The 14,249-nt window shown below is 34.8% G+C and overlaps 1 protein-coding gene across 1 annotated transcript in view; it reads right to left on the bottom strand.

Annotated features, from left to right (window-relative positions):
* Positions 1-2,590: 2,590 nt before the first annotated feature.
* The window catches only part of Snx25 (sorting nexin 25), a 115,643-nt gene continuing 103,984 nt past the window's right edge, over positions 2,591-14,249 (bottom strand). Inside the window, exons 14-19 of the mRNA XM_026389463.2 lie at positions 13,611-13,775; positions 11,702-11,819; positions 8,451-8,517; positions 5,206-5,387; positions 4,377-4,477; positions 2,591-3,461 (exon numbers count right to left, since the gene is read on the bottom strand). Of these exons, the coding sequence (XP_026245248.1) occupies positions 3,381-3,461; positions 4,377-4,477; positions 5,206-5,387; positions 8,451-8,517; positions 11,702-11,819; positions 13,611-13,775 (714 nt within the window). The 3' untranslated portion in view covers positions 2,591-3,380. The remainder of the gene's footprint in view (positions 3,462-4,376; positions 4,478-5,205; positions 5,388-8,450; positions 8,518-11,701; positions 11,820-13,610; positions 13,776-14,249) is intronic.

The raw sequence follows: 14,249 nt of genomic DNA on the forward strand, positions 1-14,249 counted from the left end.
ATTAAATTTGAAGCTATTCCTTAAAGCAAATGTCTTTTTCCTTTCTTACATACACAGTGTCTTAAAGATTTAGCAGTTCTAGTTAATAAGTTCCAAAACATAAATGCTACAAGCTTATTTTAAAACACCATTTGAAAGTTTCTTTAAATTTCTTTGGTGCTTAGTTTTGTGAATTTTGAATAACACATTGTTAATTTGAATTTTTTGTTTCAGTCATGAAAAAATTTTAAATTCACAAAATAAGGGCCAAAGAAATGTAAAGAATTAGATTTTCAAATAACATTTTTGATATATAGCATTTCTACTTCTGAAGTTATTAAAGCTAAAAATATTTTTAAAAATAACTGACTTATTATAAACTTTCTAAGAAAATTGCTTGGAATTTTGTTCCTCCAAATATTACCTCAAAGATCTTTTTAATGTGCAACACCATTACTATATCCCTGATGAATATTCATAAGATAATTCATTAAAGCAAGATGCTTCTTGGTCTTTCAATTCATTTTACATTTTGAAAACAGATACATTCAATGCACAATAAAATGTAAGAAAGATCTCATTAAATCACCTAATTATACAAGAATTATATCTAAATTTTGTTTTAAAACTCCAAGAGCAAGTCTTTCTGTCAGTGATATCTATGAAAGCAAATGGTGACAGTAAGAATAGTAAGATTCATATCCATAAGATTGTATAGTGCTGGGGCTGGTGACACAAACCTGTAGTCCCAGTGATGTGGGAGGCTGAGGCAAGAGAATCAAAAGTTCGAGGCCAGCCTCAGCAACTTAACAAGGCCCTCAACCTAGCGAGACCCTGTCTGAAAATAAAAAATAAAAAGGGCTGGGGATGTAGCTGGATTTGATCCCCTGGGCCAAAATAAAAAAAGTTGTATAGCAACATTTTTGTATAGCAACCTCAAATATATTGTGAAACAAATACATTGAAATATGTCTTAAAGATACCTTAATTATCCCTTTTTTTGTTAACATAATAAATTAATATGCCTTTATTTTTATAAATCACAACATTCTTTCCATTAGTGGATTTAAACAAGATCTCCTCTTAGTAATGGAAAAATGGAATTAATTACATATGTGACAATCAATCACTAGAACTGTTACACAGCAGAAAATAACCTGCTCTTGTTTTATGCTCTGACTTGCTTGTATTTCTTGAATTCTATTTTGTCTTTAGATAAAGGAAAGAAATTTCAGGAGGAAATTTAGGTCTGTGAGATATCTCAGTCATGTTTTGTACATCAAAAATTATACACTTAAACCATCCTTGAAACTCATTTTCATATCACTACTGAATACTTTATGAGATCCCAGTAACAATGTTCAATGTCTCAAGTTCATTACAAGATTTCAAAACATCTCACTTAAATCTTTTCTACAATATAAACTTGGTTTGCAACCTTTAATACCATCCATACAATATTCCTTCAACCATGTGAAGATCCAAATTCCCAACCTATTCTCTTCTCCACACTTAATCTGGTTCCTAAAACTTTTCCTCAAGAATCTTCAAACAGGGACTGGTTCTCACTGTGTTGCTCAGGCTGGTCTTAAACTAGGGACATAATAAAGAAGTAAATGCTGAATTCATGGCACATTTAATGAATCTACTATCTTTTTTCATCCCAAAGTAACGACCACTTTTTAAACTGCCATTAAAACATAGACCTCAGGGCTGGAAAAGCACTTGCTTTCCACCCACGGGGTCCTGGATTTGATCTCCAGTACTCAAACAGCCAGCAAAAACGAAGAAACAGGCTTCAGAAAGCCCAAATGTAAGGATATAATGTGTCATGTGTGGTAAAATGTTATGCCTAAATGTGAACCCAACACAGAATTTAAAAATTCAGTTCACTGTAGTTACCAGAAGGCGGATGACCTGGCACTTACTTATGAACTACTAGTGCCATAAACAGTGATATGCATATACCTTAACCTGTGAGTAAGTCTAACTCAAGTGAGCTGAGGCTTCTAGAATATTACTCTAAAACACAACAAAAAAAAAACTTCTGTAAGACCCATTATAGCTGATATCATGTGAAAAAAACAAGAATTATTAATAAATGTTGAGATATCAAAACTTTTTTGTCATTTGCAGTATAAACTTAACTACAGTTTAAATGATCACATAGAGTTATACATACGACAGACATTTTCAGTTACTGTGTTATATGAGTTCTTTGGGTTTAGCAATCTCATGTTACTTCTCACCCCTGGATGTATTTTAAATGTTCTTTTAAACATCCCTTTGAAGGATAATTCTTATGTTGTAAGTAGCCAACTTTGGGTTTTCCTGAAATGTCAAATATTTTCATTTGAAAAAAAGGATCAAAGAGATTAATTAGAAGAGTCTCAAAGATAAAAATCTAGTGTACTAGGTTTCAATCATTTATCTTTCAGAACTTGTTTCTTATTTTATGGATTTAAACTGAACTTGTACCTTTTTGTTTGTTTTCAATAGTTCTAAAGATTAGGGAGAAGACATTTTATTATCACTCCCTAATAGATGATGAAGCCCAAGAAAATTGATTGATTAAATCAAACAAAATATGTACTCTGAATCTCCCCTAAAGCCCTGCTGTAGTTCATAAGATTTGATGATTATCAGGTTCCTAAACTCCTTGAAGGAACTTCACTCCTGTCTATCTTAATTGCCTCCAAGGTTCAGCTCACATCTTACCTCCCTAATGCCTCATTTAAAACACTAATTTGGCTCTTTTTATGCATTATAAGTCATAGGTTTCACATTAATTCTGTGTCTAGAAAAAAAGGCACTCAATAAATATGTAGACTGCCCCACATGTTTCAATCTCTCTGAGATATGCATCTTAAATATAAAGCACTGTGATTCATTTTTTATATTTTATTGCTTCAAATGCTTCAAACTATGGGAAATCTTTGGTAAAAATAAAGACAATAAAATTTTCACAATAACTTTACACAAAGCATTGCACAACAATGTTCTTCAGTACACATGAAATAACATAGGAATGTTCAGAATCCTCAGTGAGGAAATTAACTGTACAATATTCATAGTTCATTTTAAAACAAAATTGTGTTCATAAATATTTAAAATATTTCCTAGCTTCTTATCACATATTAACATTTGTATTTCAATCAGTATTGTTGAACTTTTAAAAGTATTTTTATTACTTAAAAATTAATAAACAGATTTTCTTTTTTCCCTGTTGCCTACCATAGCATCAAGACCCCTCCCCCCAATTCTGCTTACTTCACATAAAACTAGAGGGAGGTAACGAAAATAAAAATCAATATGTTCTCAGTCAGACCCTCTGTGGAAAAGAGGAAAATGTTTCATGTCTATTATTACAGACATTTCTCTGGTGGTTTATTTGAGCAGTCTCAAACTCGACCAGCTTTAAGTTGATCTAAATGAGTTTTCAGCTCAGGACACAGTTCAATTAGCAGCAACTCCATCAACACCTGTACCGAGAAAGAAGGGGAAAAGTAGAAAGGTATGTTTTTACTCCAAGGGTTTCCTCAAACATCTATGTCTTACGAGAAAAGTCTAAGTTTAATTCTGAGATTATTCTCAGTAAACAAGTGACTCTCAAACAAAAGGAATTAATATTATATAAACTTGATTATTTTATGACTTATTAACCATGTCAAATAAATAAACAATATTTAATGTTGGTAATAGTGACTGGTCAAAATTTGATTTACTGAAGTTAAGAAAACAGAGGAGTTGGGAGGGAGAGCAAGGGAGGAAGATTACCTCAGATAGGGAATAGGGGTGGGAGGGAAAGGGAGGGAGAAGGGGAATAGCATGGATGGTGGAAGGAGACCCTCATCATTACACAAAATACATGTATGAAGTGTGAATTGGGTGTCAACATACTTTATATACAATCAGAGATATGATAAATTGTGGTATAAAGGTGTATTAAGAATTGTAATGCAAAAAAATAATAAGAGATCTCATGTATAATGGCATAAAAATTTTGCGTGAACATACTTTATATACAGAGTTATGAAAAATGGTGTTGTGAATGGATAATTACGTTTGTAATGCATTCCACTATTGTCATGTATGTAAGAAATTTTTTTAAAAAGTTAAAAAAAGAAAAAGAAAACAGAAGAGGCAGAAATATTGCATCAAAAGTCAGGAGAGACAGCTAGAATATAAGGCTGAGAATGCTGTATGCACTGGGGGGCACTTTTATTCTTTTTCACCAAATGAAGAGATAGAAACAAAAATGAAGCAGAAAACATGGGTTGAGAGTTAGAAGGAAGAAGAAATAGAATGTAATGGATTAAAATCTACTCCAATATGTGAACAGAAATATAAAAATCCCAGAAGTACTTAGTTTCTCTGGCAGGCTTTAATTTACTCACATATAACAGATGCTTATTGGCTCTTGTTTCTTGCAGTGCCTTGAATATTTTTATTATACCATGGCGGGCATTTTGTTGTCCAACAAGGCTCTGGAGTGTATCTGAAAAATTAAGTATTTTTAAAAAATATTTTTTGCAGTGCTGGGGATTGAACCCAGGGTTTTGTGTATGCTAGGTAACTACTCTATCATTAAGCTACATGGCCAGCCCTGAAAAACTAAGTTTTGATTCTGTGTTGCTATTGATAATGTGCACAATGAATATATCACATGATACATACATAGTAAACAAAGGCACTGAGGCATTAGGAATGGTCAGTTCTCTCAAATATTTAAAAAAAAGTTTATTTAGAATTTTCAATATAAGGCATTTATTAAAAAAACTACAGTTTAAACAATTAAAATCAATATATTTTTAATACTACTAAAATTTTACAGTACACTTTATCCTGACCTCTACTAAAGCACAAAATTTACTATTTTCTTTAAAACATTTCTCTAGTTAAAACTTAAGATTCTCAGTATGAATTAACAAATGACAAAAAATGGCTTTTAAAAGTACAATAATGTTTTAAAAATTGTAAATAATGTTTCCTGAGAGATATAAATAAAAAACATCTTTTGTTGTTTTTAAAATTTTTTTTAGTCATCAATGGATCTTTATGTTTTTACTTATTTATATGTAGTGCGAGGATCGAACCCAGTCCCTCACACATGTGAGGCAAGCACTCTGCCACTGAACTACAGCCCTAGCCTCATGAAGAAGATCTTAACAGGGCTCACATTCCCTTTTTATCTCTAAACTCTCAGGTTGAGATGCCAGGCCTCACCTGGAATGTTTTCAAGTAGCTTTTGCTGTGCTCTCTGTTTTGTTTCCTGACTTTGTGCTTTGCTTCTGATTGTGGTTGGTGGTGCCAATTTCCCATTTGGCCAAAAAGCATCCCGGAAAACATTGATGTAGTAAACCAACATCTGCTCACTGAAAATCCAGTTCACTGTGTCCCGGATTTGTCTTTTAAGAGAAAGAAGAATGTCTGCATGAAGTTTTTAAAAATTTTACACTCAGTTCTCAAAAGGCATTCATTAATGGATAGGTTAAGATACAGTTTGATCTAAATGTTTGATGAATGAACTGGGAATTCCATCTTTAAATCCTGGCCATGAATGTTATTTTTAATTTGCATGACCACTCATTGTTGATTTCTTATCTTCTTATCTGTATAGATAATAATTGAAAAATTTGTTTTTTGAAGCTTATGACTAACTGTGCATAACACTATGCACTAATTTCTCCATGAAGCATTATAAACTGAAAACATAAGTTCCCTTTTAAGATGGTTAAAAGTGGACTGCAAAACCTCCTTGTGCCCCTGAAGTCCTGGAGGAGAACAAGCTTGTTCACTAGATCTCTCTAAGGGTTACTAGGGCAGATAACACCAGGCAGGATGCTTCAACCCAGAGGAAGCATCTCATATGCTCAGAGCAAGGGAAAAGATTATCTCTTTCAAAAATATAATATAACATCTAGCAAACTGCAAATTTCCATAGGAATGAAAATTGGGCAGATGTTTGACTTGCAGTTATACATAAATGGTTTTTATCTGGTTACACTGGTCTTCCACCCAGCCTTATTTCAGTAGTCAAATTTTAACTGGCTACAGAGGCAAGTAAACAAAGTTCAGAGAGCCCAGAAATAGTAGTGATGTTGGGAGGAGAAAGCTTCTATTGAGATGGGGAAAAGTATCATCTTAGACTATTAGTGCCAGAAAAATCTAACTTCAAATTTGATTCATGAACAATAATAAATCATAAAGCTCTTAAGGAATCTGACTTTCTAACCAGATTTTTAAGTGAATAACATGAGGGTATCAGAAATGCTATTAAAATACATGTTTCAAGCCTAGTAGTTCTTTCCACATGGTAGTCAATCACTATTGAATGAAGGTCTAGACTCTACTGTGAGTCAAACTGCAATGAATTCTATTTGAAACTGTACATCTATATTGCTTTTTAAACTGTGCAATTTAAATCTAGACCAAGTAAAACAATTTTGTTAATTAATTTAGTGGCACTCCTGCCTTCAGAAAGAATCTGCTGACTTTCCTGCTTACCTTCCTAAAACAATCTCTATCGTGCCAGCATTGCGTTTTCTGTAGTTTTCTTTTGGGTTAATCACTGGCACTCCATGAAGAAATGAAGTAAAAACTTCAATTTACAACTTAAAATTCAGTGACCCTTACTAAAGGACATCACCTATGCATTTTTGTCAATTTAGGTCTGATTTTTCTATGAGCCAAGACCTGGAAGAAACTTCGTAAGCTTCTAGTATATGAGACCACGATTGGTACACGACAAGAGGCCTAGCCTGCATTGCTGCATAATTTTATTATGTATTATCATCTGCTAAAGGCAAAAATAGCAAAGTGCCAGGTGCTCCATAAGTCTCTCTCTGATAAAAGATCACTGAAATTTTTCTACAAGTCTCTCCTATCTTCTTGAAAATAATTGCCAAATGTATTCACCACTCACAAACTACAGCTGCTTATTTTATAATTAAGAGCCAATATCATAAAAAGGAACAAGGAAAAGTATAGATGATTTGTTGAAACTGACTAGAAAAATAAATTATAAAATCTCAAGTACTGAGAAAAATCAGGTCATTCTGGAAATCTCTTTATTTGACGCTTGTCAACACCAGAGTTAAGAGGTTTGCTTTAGACTGAAACAGTAAGTAAAAGGGGCCATTTTTCTTATTAAAACAAAAGCCTATGATTCTAGGTCACCTAAACAAGGCCTGAATGCAACTTAAACTACTTTTTTTAAAATCTTAGAAATAAAAGAAGTAAACTTTTGTTTATGACCACAAGGAAAACATATTCTATTTGAAAATTAGTACAAAAGAGCAACAAATTTTCTTTGTTTCCTATAAAAATTTATAACTCTGTATGGTAAAGCTATTATGTTAACCTCACGTAAATATTTAACAATAAATTAATCTTTCATATGGGAAAACCTGACAATTTCATATTAAAATGTATTTTACTATACAAAAAAAGAGATTTTTATTTCACATGTCTATTCTGCAGGAAGTCATAATGCTTATCTCCTGAAGAGTTTTGAATATGGAATTACTATTTAAAAGATTTTTATAATAGCAGTTCCAAATTTCAGGCCTAGAGGCTCTTGAGACATAGCTGAGTGAGCAGGCACAGGCCAGGAGGCCAAGTTGGGTTTGCTGACCAGTCTGGTAATCTCATATGACTCACATGATTTCTTAGATTCTGTTTCCTCACTGATAAAATGAGGAGTTAGACTAATCTTTGAGACCCCCTTCAGAACTGAACCTACCTAATAATTTCAATTTGACTTCTAGTGACTGCATGATTTTGCAGTCATTAAAAATTCCAATAATTTCCTAGAAACTAATATTATTGATAATGAGTTTTTAGTAACAGACCCAGGGTTTTCATAAATAAGTGGCCAAAATGTGGATCACTTTTTATGAAACTTAGAAAGATGTAAACATATATATAAGTATGTATACATACATATGTATGTGGATAATGTAACTTAGTTTAGAATTTACATATGGCCTAGATAGACCCATATACCCCCACCATGGATAATAGATGTTAACAAGAAGGACTGACATGTTAATGCTATCTTAACTCTAAAAAAGTTAATACACAATTTTTATTTCCCTCTACAAAAATACTTGCCATATAATGCCCATCCTACTTTCATTATGGCTTAGTGTCTAAACCTTGGTCTAATTCAATTACTATTGTATGACAGTAACTAGTCATCCTGATCAAAAAGGAGCTCTGTAGAATCCAATCCTCTGATCACTTCAGTCAGAATACTGATACTATCTCAAGCTTTTATCATCAAATTCACCATGCTTTCTGCAAGAGAAATTCAGATATTTTCTTCCCTATCCAATTTTAGAATCATATCAGAAACATAAAGTAAGAGAAAAATACTTATAGTTAAATCATCAGGTGGGTACTATACTATATGGTACTTGGACTATTCAGTAGGGCATAGATTCAAGTGTTAATTTTGTAACACTCACTTGTTGATGGTTCTTCCAAAAGTGACCTGAACGAGAGCAATTAATGTTCTTCTCACCCATTTAAACACTAAAATATAAATCAAAGGAAAACTCATCATAGGATATCACAATTAAGACATTTTCATAGCTGTACAAAGCATAAAAATCTTACCGCTTAATTCAACTGTAGACCTGATACCTATGCTTTCTACAGAATCTGGATCTAGCTTACCAAACTTCTGCTCAAGAAAACTCTAAGCTTTCATTTTTCACTAAGCACCTAATGAGAAGAAACCAAGAGTTTTTGTAGCTCTTGATGGCTTCAGAAGAGCTAGGTTAGCAGGGACAAACAGTACTTTACTTCCTGTGTTTATGAATACTGGCAACAATGCCAGTGTGATTAGCAGACAGTGTGATTTCTACTGCAGATTTCTGACTGGATAGCTGAACAAAATTTGCTAATACATGGCTCTGAATGAGAAACATCTGTAGTAAAAAGTGACAAATATTGTGAAATATTAATGAAGTGACAGTTTTAACTGCTAGCATTTGAGTAGTAGTTTGTATATTGTGTATTTTACGTATTTTACGTGTTTGGAGGAAGAATCATGAACTGTAAAGAGTGAGGATCCTGAAAGGGATGGGGATTCTGCAATCTCCTCTGCTGCCTCTGAGAGCAGCTGAGTATATATCTCCTTTTCTGAACCTTCTGAACCTCATTTTTTCCATCTAAAGAAGGAAAGAATTAGTGTTCACTTTTTTACTTGCTCTGAGGTGGTTTTTTTGGTATGTGAAGGGCCTAAACTTTTCTTATTAACATAGAGATATATTTTATAGGTGAAGAAAAATGTTATGAGAATATATTACATCCACCAATTGGAATATAAACTACATTTTTCATTTGTATGTTTACCTCCAGCTACTGTGATGTTTGGCTGACACATGAGGAAATGAGAAATTCAGATTTGGCTATAATGGAGCCACAAGTACAGGCCTCCTGTACGCAGCAAGAAAACCTAAAGGACAAAATCACACATGCCTTTGCCCAAGGGCAGCCACACGAGTAAATACAGACCTGCCTCTAGACTAAAACATTCTGAAATCCTTTCAAATTTTTCTTGAATGGCTCTAAATGTCCAGTTAAAGTAGTATTAATCCTCTAGGAAAAAGTCAAGTATGAGAGTCAGAACCAGGTCTCAGAAATGCCTTAAGCTTCTTCATGGAATTTGCTGGAAGGCTACCAAGCATGTAGACTTGTTCAAGTTAGGGTGGCATTCAGGCTGGGATGAGCATTTCTGTCAGAGATGATAACTTCAGGCTGCCTTTCTAGGGCAGAAAAGAGGTAGCTCTACCCAGAGGGTGTGAGCACAGTGCAGCTCTAGAAGGAATGCCTGACTGCAGAGTGGCTATAGAGAAGGCTGTATTACTGGCTCCTTTTTGTATACTGAACAAGAGCAGGAACCAAAACTGGTTTTACTAAATATTCTCTCTCATCACTGATATTCTCTTTGTCTACTATTATTTCTTATCCTTCTCCAGTCCCCGACCACCCCCATAACAAAACAGTCCATGTCTCCTTTCAAGGTTTCATTTGTTCAAAGCTACAGAGGCAGCTGCAGCAGCACAAGGATTTTGCTGATGGCAAATATATCACATCTCATTATAAAGGATGTTCTATTTATTCCCCTCCGAAATGTCACTAGCAAAACCAAATGTACTTCTGAGCAGGCATTTGATGGAGAGTGTGCAGGATACAAAGAGCATTTTGAGCCCTACTAATCTCTCTGCACCTATCAAAAAGAACACACCAACAATGGCTTGTATAGTGTGTCCTCATTCTTATACCTCCAACGGGAAACTCGGTGGATTCATGGCTTCATATGCAGATTTCAATGAGGGAGAGTTAGACTTTGGATTGAGCACTTTTTTTTTTCTATACTGAATCAAGTTAAACATCAGTGTACATCTCTTTTTCTATAGATACATTATGATAAACATCAATGTAACCTTAAAAGTATCTAAAATATGGAAAGACTATAGACAGTTTATTTGAAGGAATTTTTAATGCCCAAATGATATTCTATCTCATGGATATTTCTCTTTTTTAAAAATATATTTTTAATTGAAGATGGACACAATACCTTTATTTATTTATTTTTATGTGATGCTGAGGATTGAACCCAGTGCCTCTCATGTGCTGAACAAGCACTCTACCACCGAGCCACAACCCCTGCCCTGGATATTTCTTAAGTAACTACCTTGTCCATCCCTCACCTCTAAAGTTATCTTAGTTCTATTTTTTGTTAATTAAATTATGCTAAAATGAACCTCTTTACATATAAATCACTGCCTTTAATGTAGAAATAAATTTCATCTATTGCTTAATGTAAATTACATTTTTGGATTCCTGTTAGTGTAAATTCACTGAAGGCAGAATCTCTACATTTTTGTTTCTCTATATACACTCAAAGGGAGAGTGATTAAAATTATATATCTTCTTAGCTTAGACTTAGGAGAAGTAAAAGTCTAATGATCAAAGATAATTCTGGCACTTAAAATTTTCTTGCCTATTTACTCATTAGTGCATGCATCTGGGCATTTTTACTGATTATCTATTTTGGACAAGACATTGTAGATGCTGAGGATTAAAAGACACATGATGTATTCAAATTTATAACAGAGCTTTTTCATTTGCTAAGAATTTTTAAGTGACATGTTTAGGAACAAATGTAGGACCAACTTTGCCTCCAAGGAAAAAATGCTAATCTGAGTATATAGAGCCGTTGTGTCTTCTAAGTATGTCTCCTTCAGAATCACTAGGGTGGGATTTCTCAGCTTCAGCATTAGTCATTATGGACAGGCTAAATCTGTTGGGGGTGCTGTGATATTCAGGAACATCCCTGGCCTCTACACACCAGACGCCAGCAGTACTCCCCACCCTAAGTTGTAACAACCAAAAATGTCTCCAGACATCACCAAATGTCTCCACTCCCTACATTGAGAATTACTGCTCTAAGGGAAGAAAGGAGGCCAAAAAATAGGTCCAAAAAATATGTCCCTGGCCACATGCTATACTAGCATCAAAACTGCACCTTTAGCCAAGATTATTTATTATTCTTCTATGCAAAATAGTTTTTGTATAATAATTTTTAGTAATATGGCAATAAATACATTAATATAAATACATATCTAATGTACTTCAGAAATAAGGAGACATTAAATTAGTCCCACTTAATCAGTAAATAATACTAAATAATAACAAAGAGGCTTACTTCCTCGAAGTTCAAAAATCTCCCCAATTAACATGAAACATGGTTCAGCCAAGGCATCTTTCTTCCCATCCACATCATCACCATAATCTGACAGGTCACTGTCCTCCTCCGTCTCCTCCTAGGGGTACAGCAAAGCCACAGGAAGCAGGTCACTTATCCAAGAAAATTACAGAGTTGTTGTTGTTCTTCAAATATAAGTTCCAAACTATTTGCTCATGTTTTAGCTTCATAAAATCCCTCAACTTTTACACAAAAATCTATCTATTTTTCAATGTGGAGGACAAAAATCTGTCTGACCTCAGGGAAAAGTAAGATTCCAAAGCCTAATTCAAAGTTTAAAATAAGCTAATTAAAAAAACATTCAATGGTATTAATAATCAGTGAATTCATAGGCAATTTGAGTTTTCTAAAAATAAAACCATTTTGAGTTTTAAAAGTAAAGTTTAACAAATAATTTTACATTCACTGCTTTTTTTAAAATATGTGAATTTTAAAGTAATGCAGTTATTTTTTAAAGCTCTGCTTCAAGCTTTTATTCTGTCAGCAAGTTTCAGTTCAAAATTTCTTATGTCAGGCACCAGGCTAGTGAAAATGAATGCAATGTGGATCCAGACTTTTCTTGGCCAACAGCCACTGGAGAGACTGACACATACACAGGCAGCTATTTTCACCAGATTGGATGAAGTATTATTACAGACATTCAAACACCAGCCAGTGTGAGGACAGCCGAGGAAGTCATTCTCATGTCTGCATGGAGGAAAAAGCCCAAGTCGTGGAACCAAGTAGCCGACAGGACTTTGGACCACATCAGGAGAGCAGAGGAAAAGACTGAGGAGAATTTCTGGAAGGAGGAGGAGTTCTCTGAAAACAGCTTGGCAGAATTCCAGCAACAACGAATGCTTCAAAGATGTGGGAGGAAGGTGAACAGTAGAGGAAGCTACTGACCCCTTCAGATAGTGCCTTCAGAGTGCTTAAGCCATTCTAAGAGGTTCTGGCATAAAAGGGAGGTAATGGAGGTAAACTAGCCAAGTCTAGACAGATGAAGGAAAGAGGTGGGACAGTAGCTGGGGAGGGAGGCAGGTCCATAGACCTGAACACAGGTGTGGGTATGTTCTATGGGACACATAGGGATCTCCTGGCTCACAAGGTGGTAAAGCCATGTGCACATTTTCATGGCCAGCTCCCCTATGCAAACCCATTAAGCCAATCCTGGTGAAGAGGCATGGCATTTGCCAATGGACTAAGAAGCAGCAAAATTTCAGAGATGGTTTTATGCAATTTGCTACAGAGTCAAACAAGGGGCCTCAGTGACCTACACATGAGTCGAGAGCCTGACATCTAGAATATGAGACTGATCATGTCTACAGTTTCTTTCTATTCATTCCATTACTCATACATATTGCTGACATATTCATCTTTTTTCAAAATATTCCACAGCTCTCTATTTCCTGGAGATAGTTTAAACTCCTTAGCCTGACATGAACCCTGCCTTCTCTTCCATTAGAGCACCACAGAAACCCTCCAGTCTAGTCCAATGACCTACTGACCATCCCACAAACATATCCTTCCTCTGAACCTTCAGTACTGGTCCAACTACTCCATAATGACGGTCTTCAATCTGCTTCCCCATCCCCAGGGATTGTCTCCTATGGAACTTCTCATCCACAGTTCACTTATTCACCTTGTTTAGTAATCATTTTATTTATGCATCTTAACTTATCCAGGTGATTAATAGGGGAAGACAAGCAGATGACCCAAAATATAACAGAGATAATAACTGAAGATGGACGCATTTATTCTTTCCCTTCCTTAGTAATATGCAGTTGCTAAGATTCTGTTATTTCAAACAGCCTTCAAAAAAATATCTACTTAAACATGCTACAAAAGTGGTAACCTTTGGAGCACTCACCTCCTGATGGGAGAAGAAGTCACGGGGAAGTTTTTCCAAAAATGAGGATAATGAAAAAGAGTTTTTTTTCCCCTGCACATCAATGACCTTGAGGTAGTCAGGAGAAGGGCTCAAAAAGGCATAAAGTGCTTCGCTCTGACACAGTCTTTCATCTGAAAGTAGCTTCTGCAGAAGAAAGAGGATTAATTACTCTAGATAAGAAATGGTCTGTGCTGCTGGGAGCTACTACAAGTAAGGCAAACACATACTCTGCAGAAGACTTGCATGGATATGTGCAGTAGCAACTCAGACATAGGAAAGGAAATTAAAAGTGAGGGACACTTAGGTTAAAATTGATTGTGTCATGAATTTACTTTCATCATAATTCTGAACTTAACCCCTTCTCTCCACAATGAACTATATATAAGATCAATTCTCAGTGTTCTTAATAGCAAATAATCCTCTCCAGGGTGAATTCCCTAATCACTGCCTGTAGGAAATACTGTGAAGATGATGGAACTCACTCAACTCTGTACCACTTTGAGCAACAAAAAATTTCTACTTTACAAACAACTCATAGATCTCAGGGGCCACTGCCTTTGAAAGATAACATTCACTCATCTGTGTTTGGGTAACTTAAATGTCTGCAAATTATTCATG

This window comes from Urocitellus parryii, chromosome 14 (assembly GCF_045843805.1).
Source record: "Urocitellus parryii isolate mUroPar1 chromosome 14, mUroPar1.hap1, whole genome shotgun sequence".
NCBI lineage: Eukaryota > Metazoa > Chordata > Mammalia > Rodentia > Sciuridae > Urocitellus > Urocitellus parryii.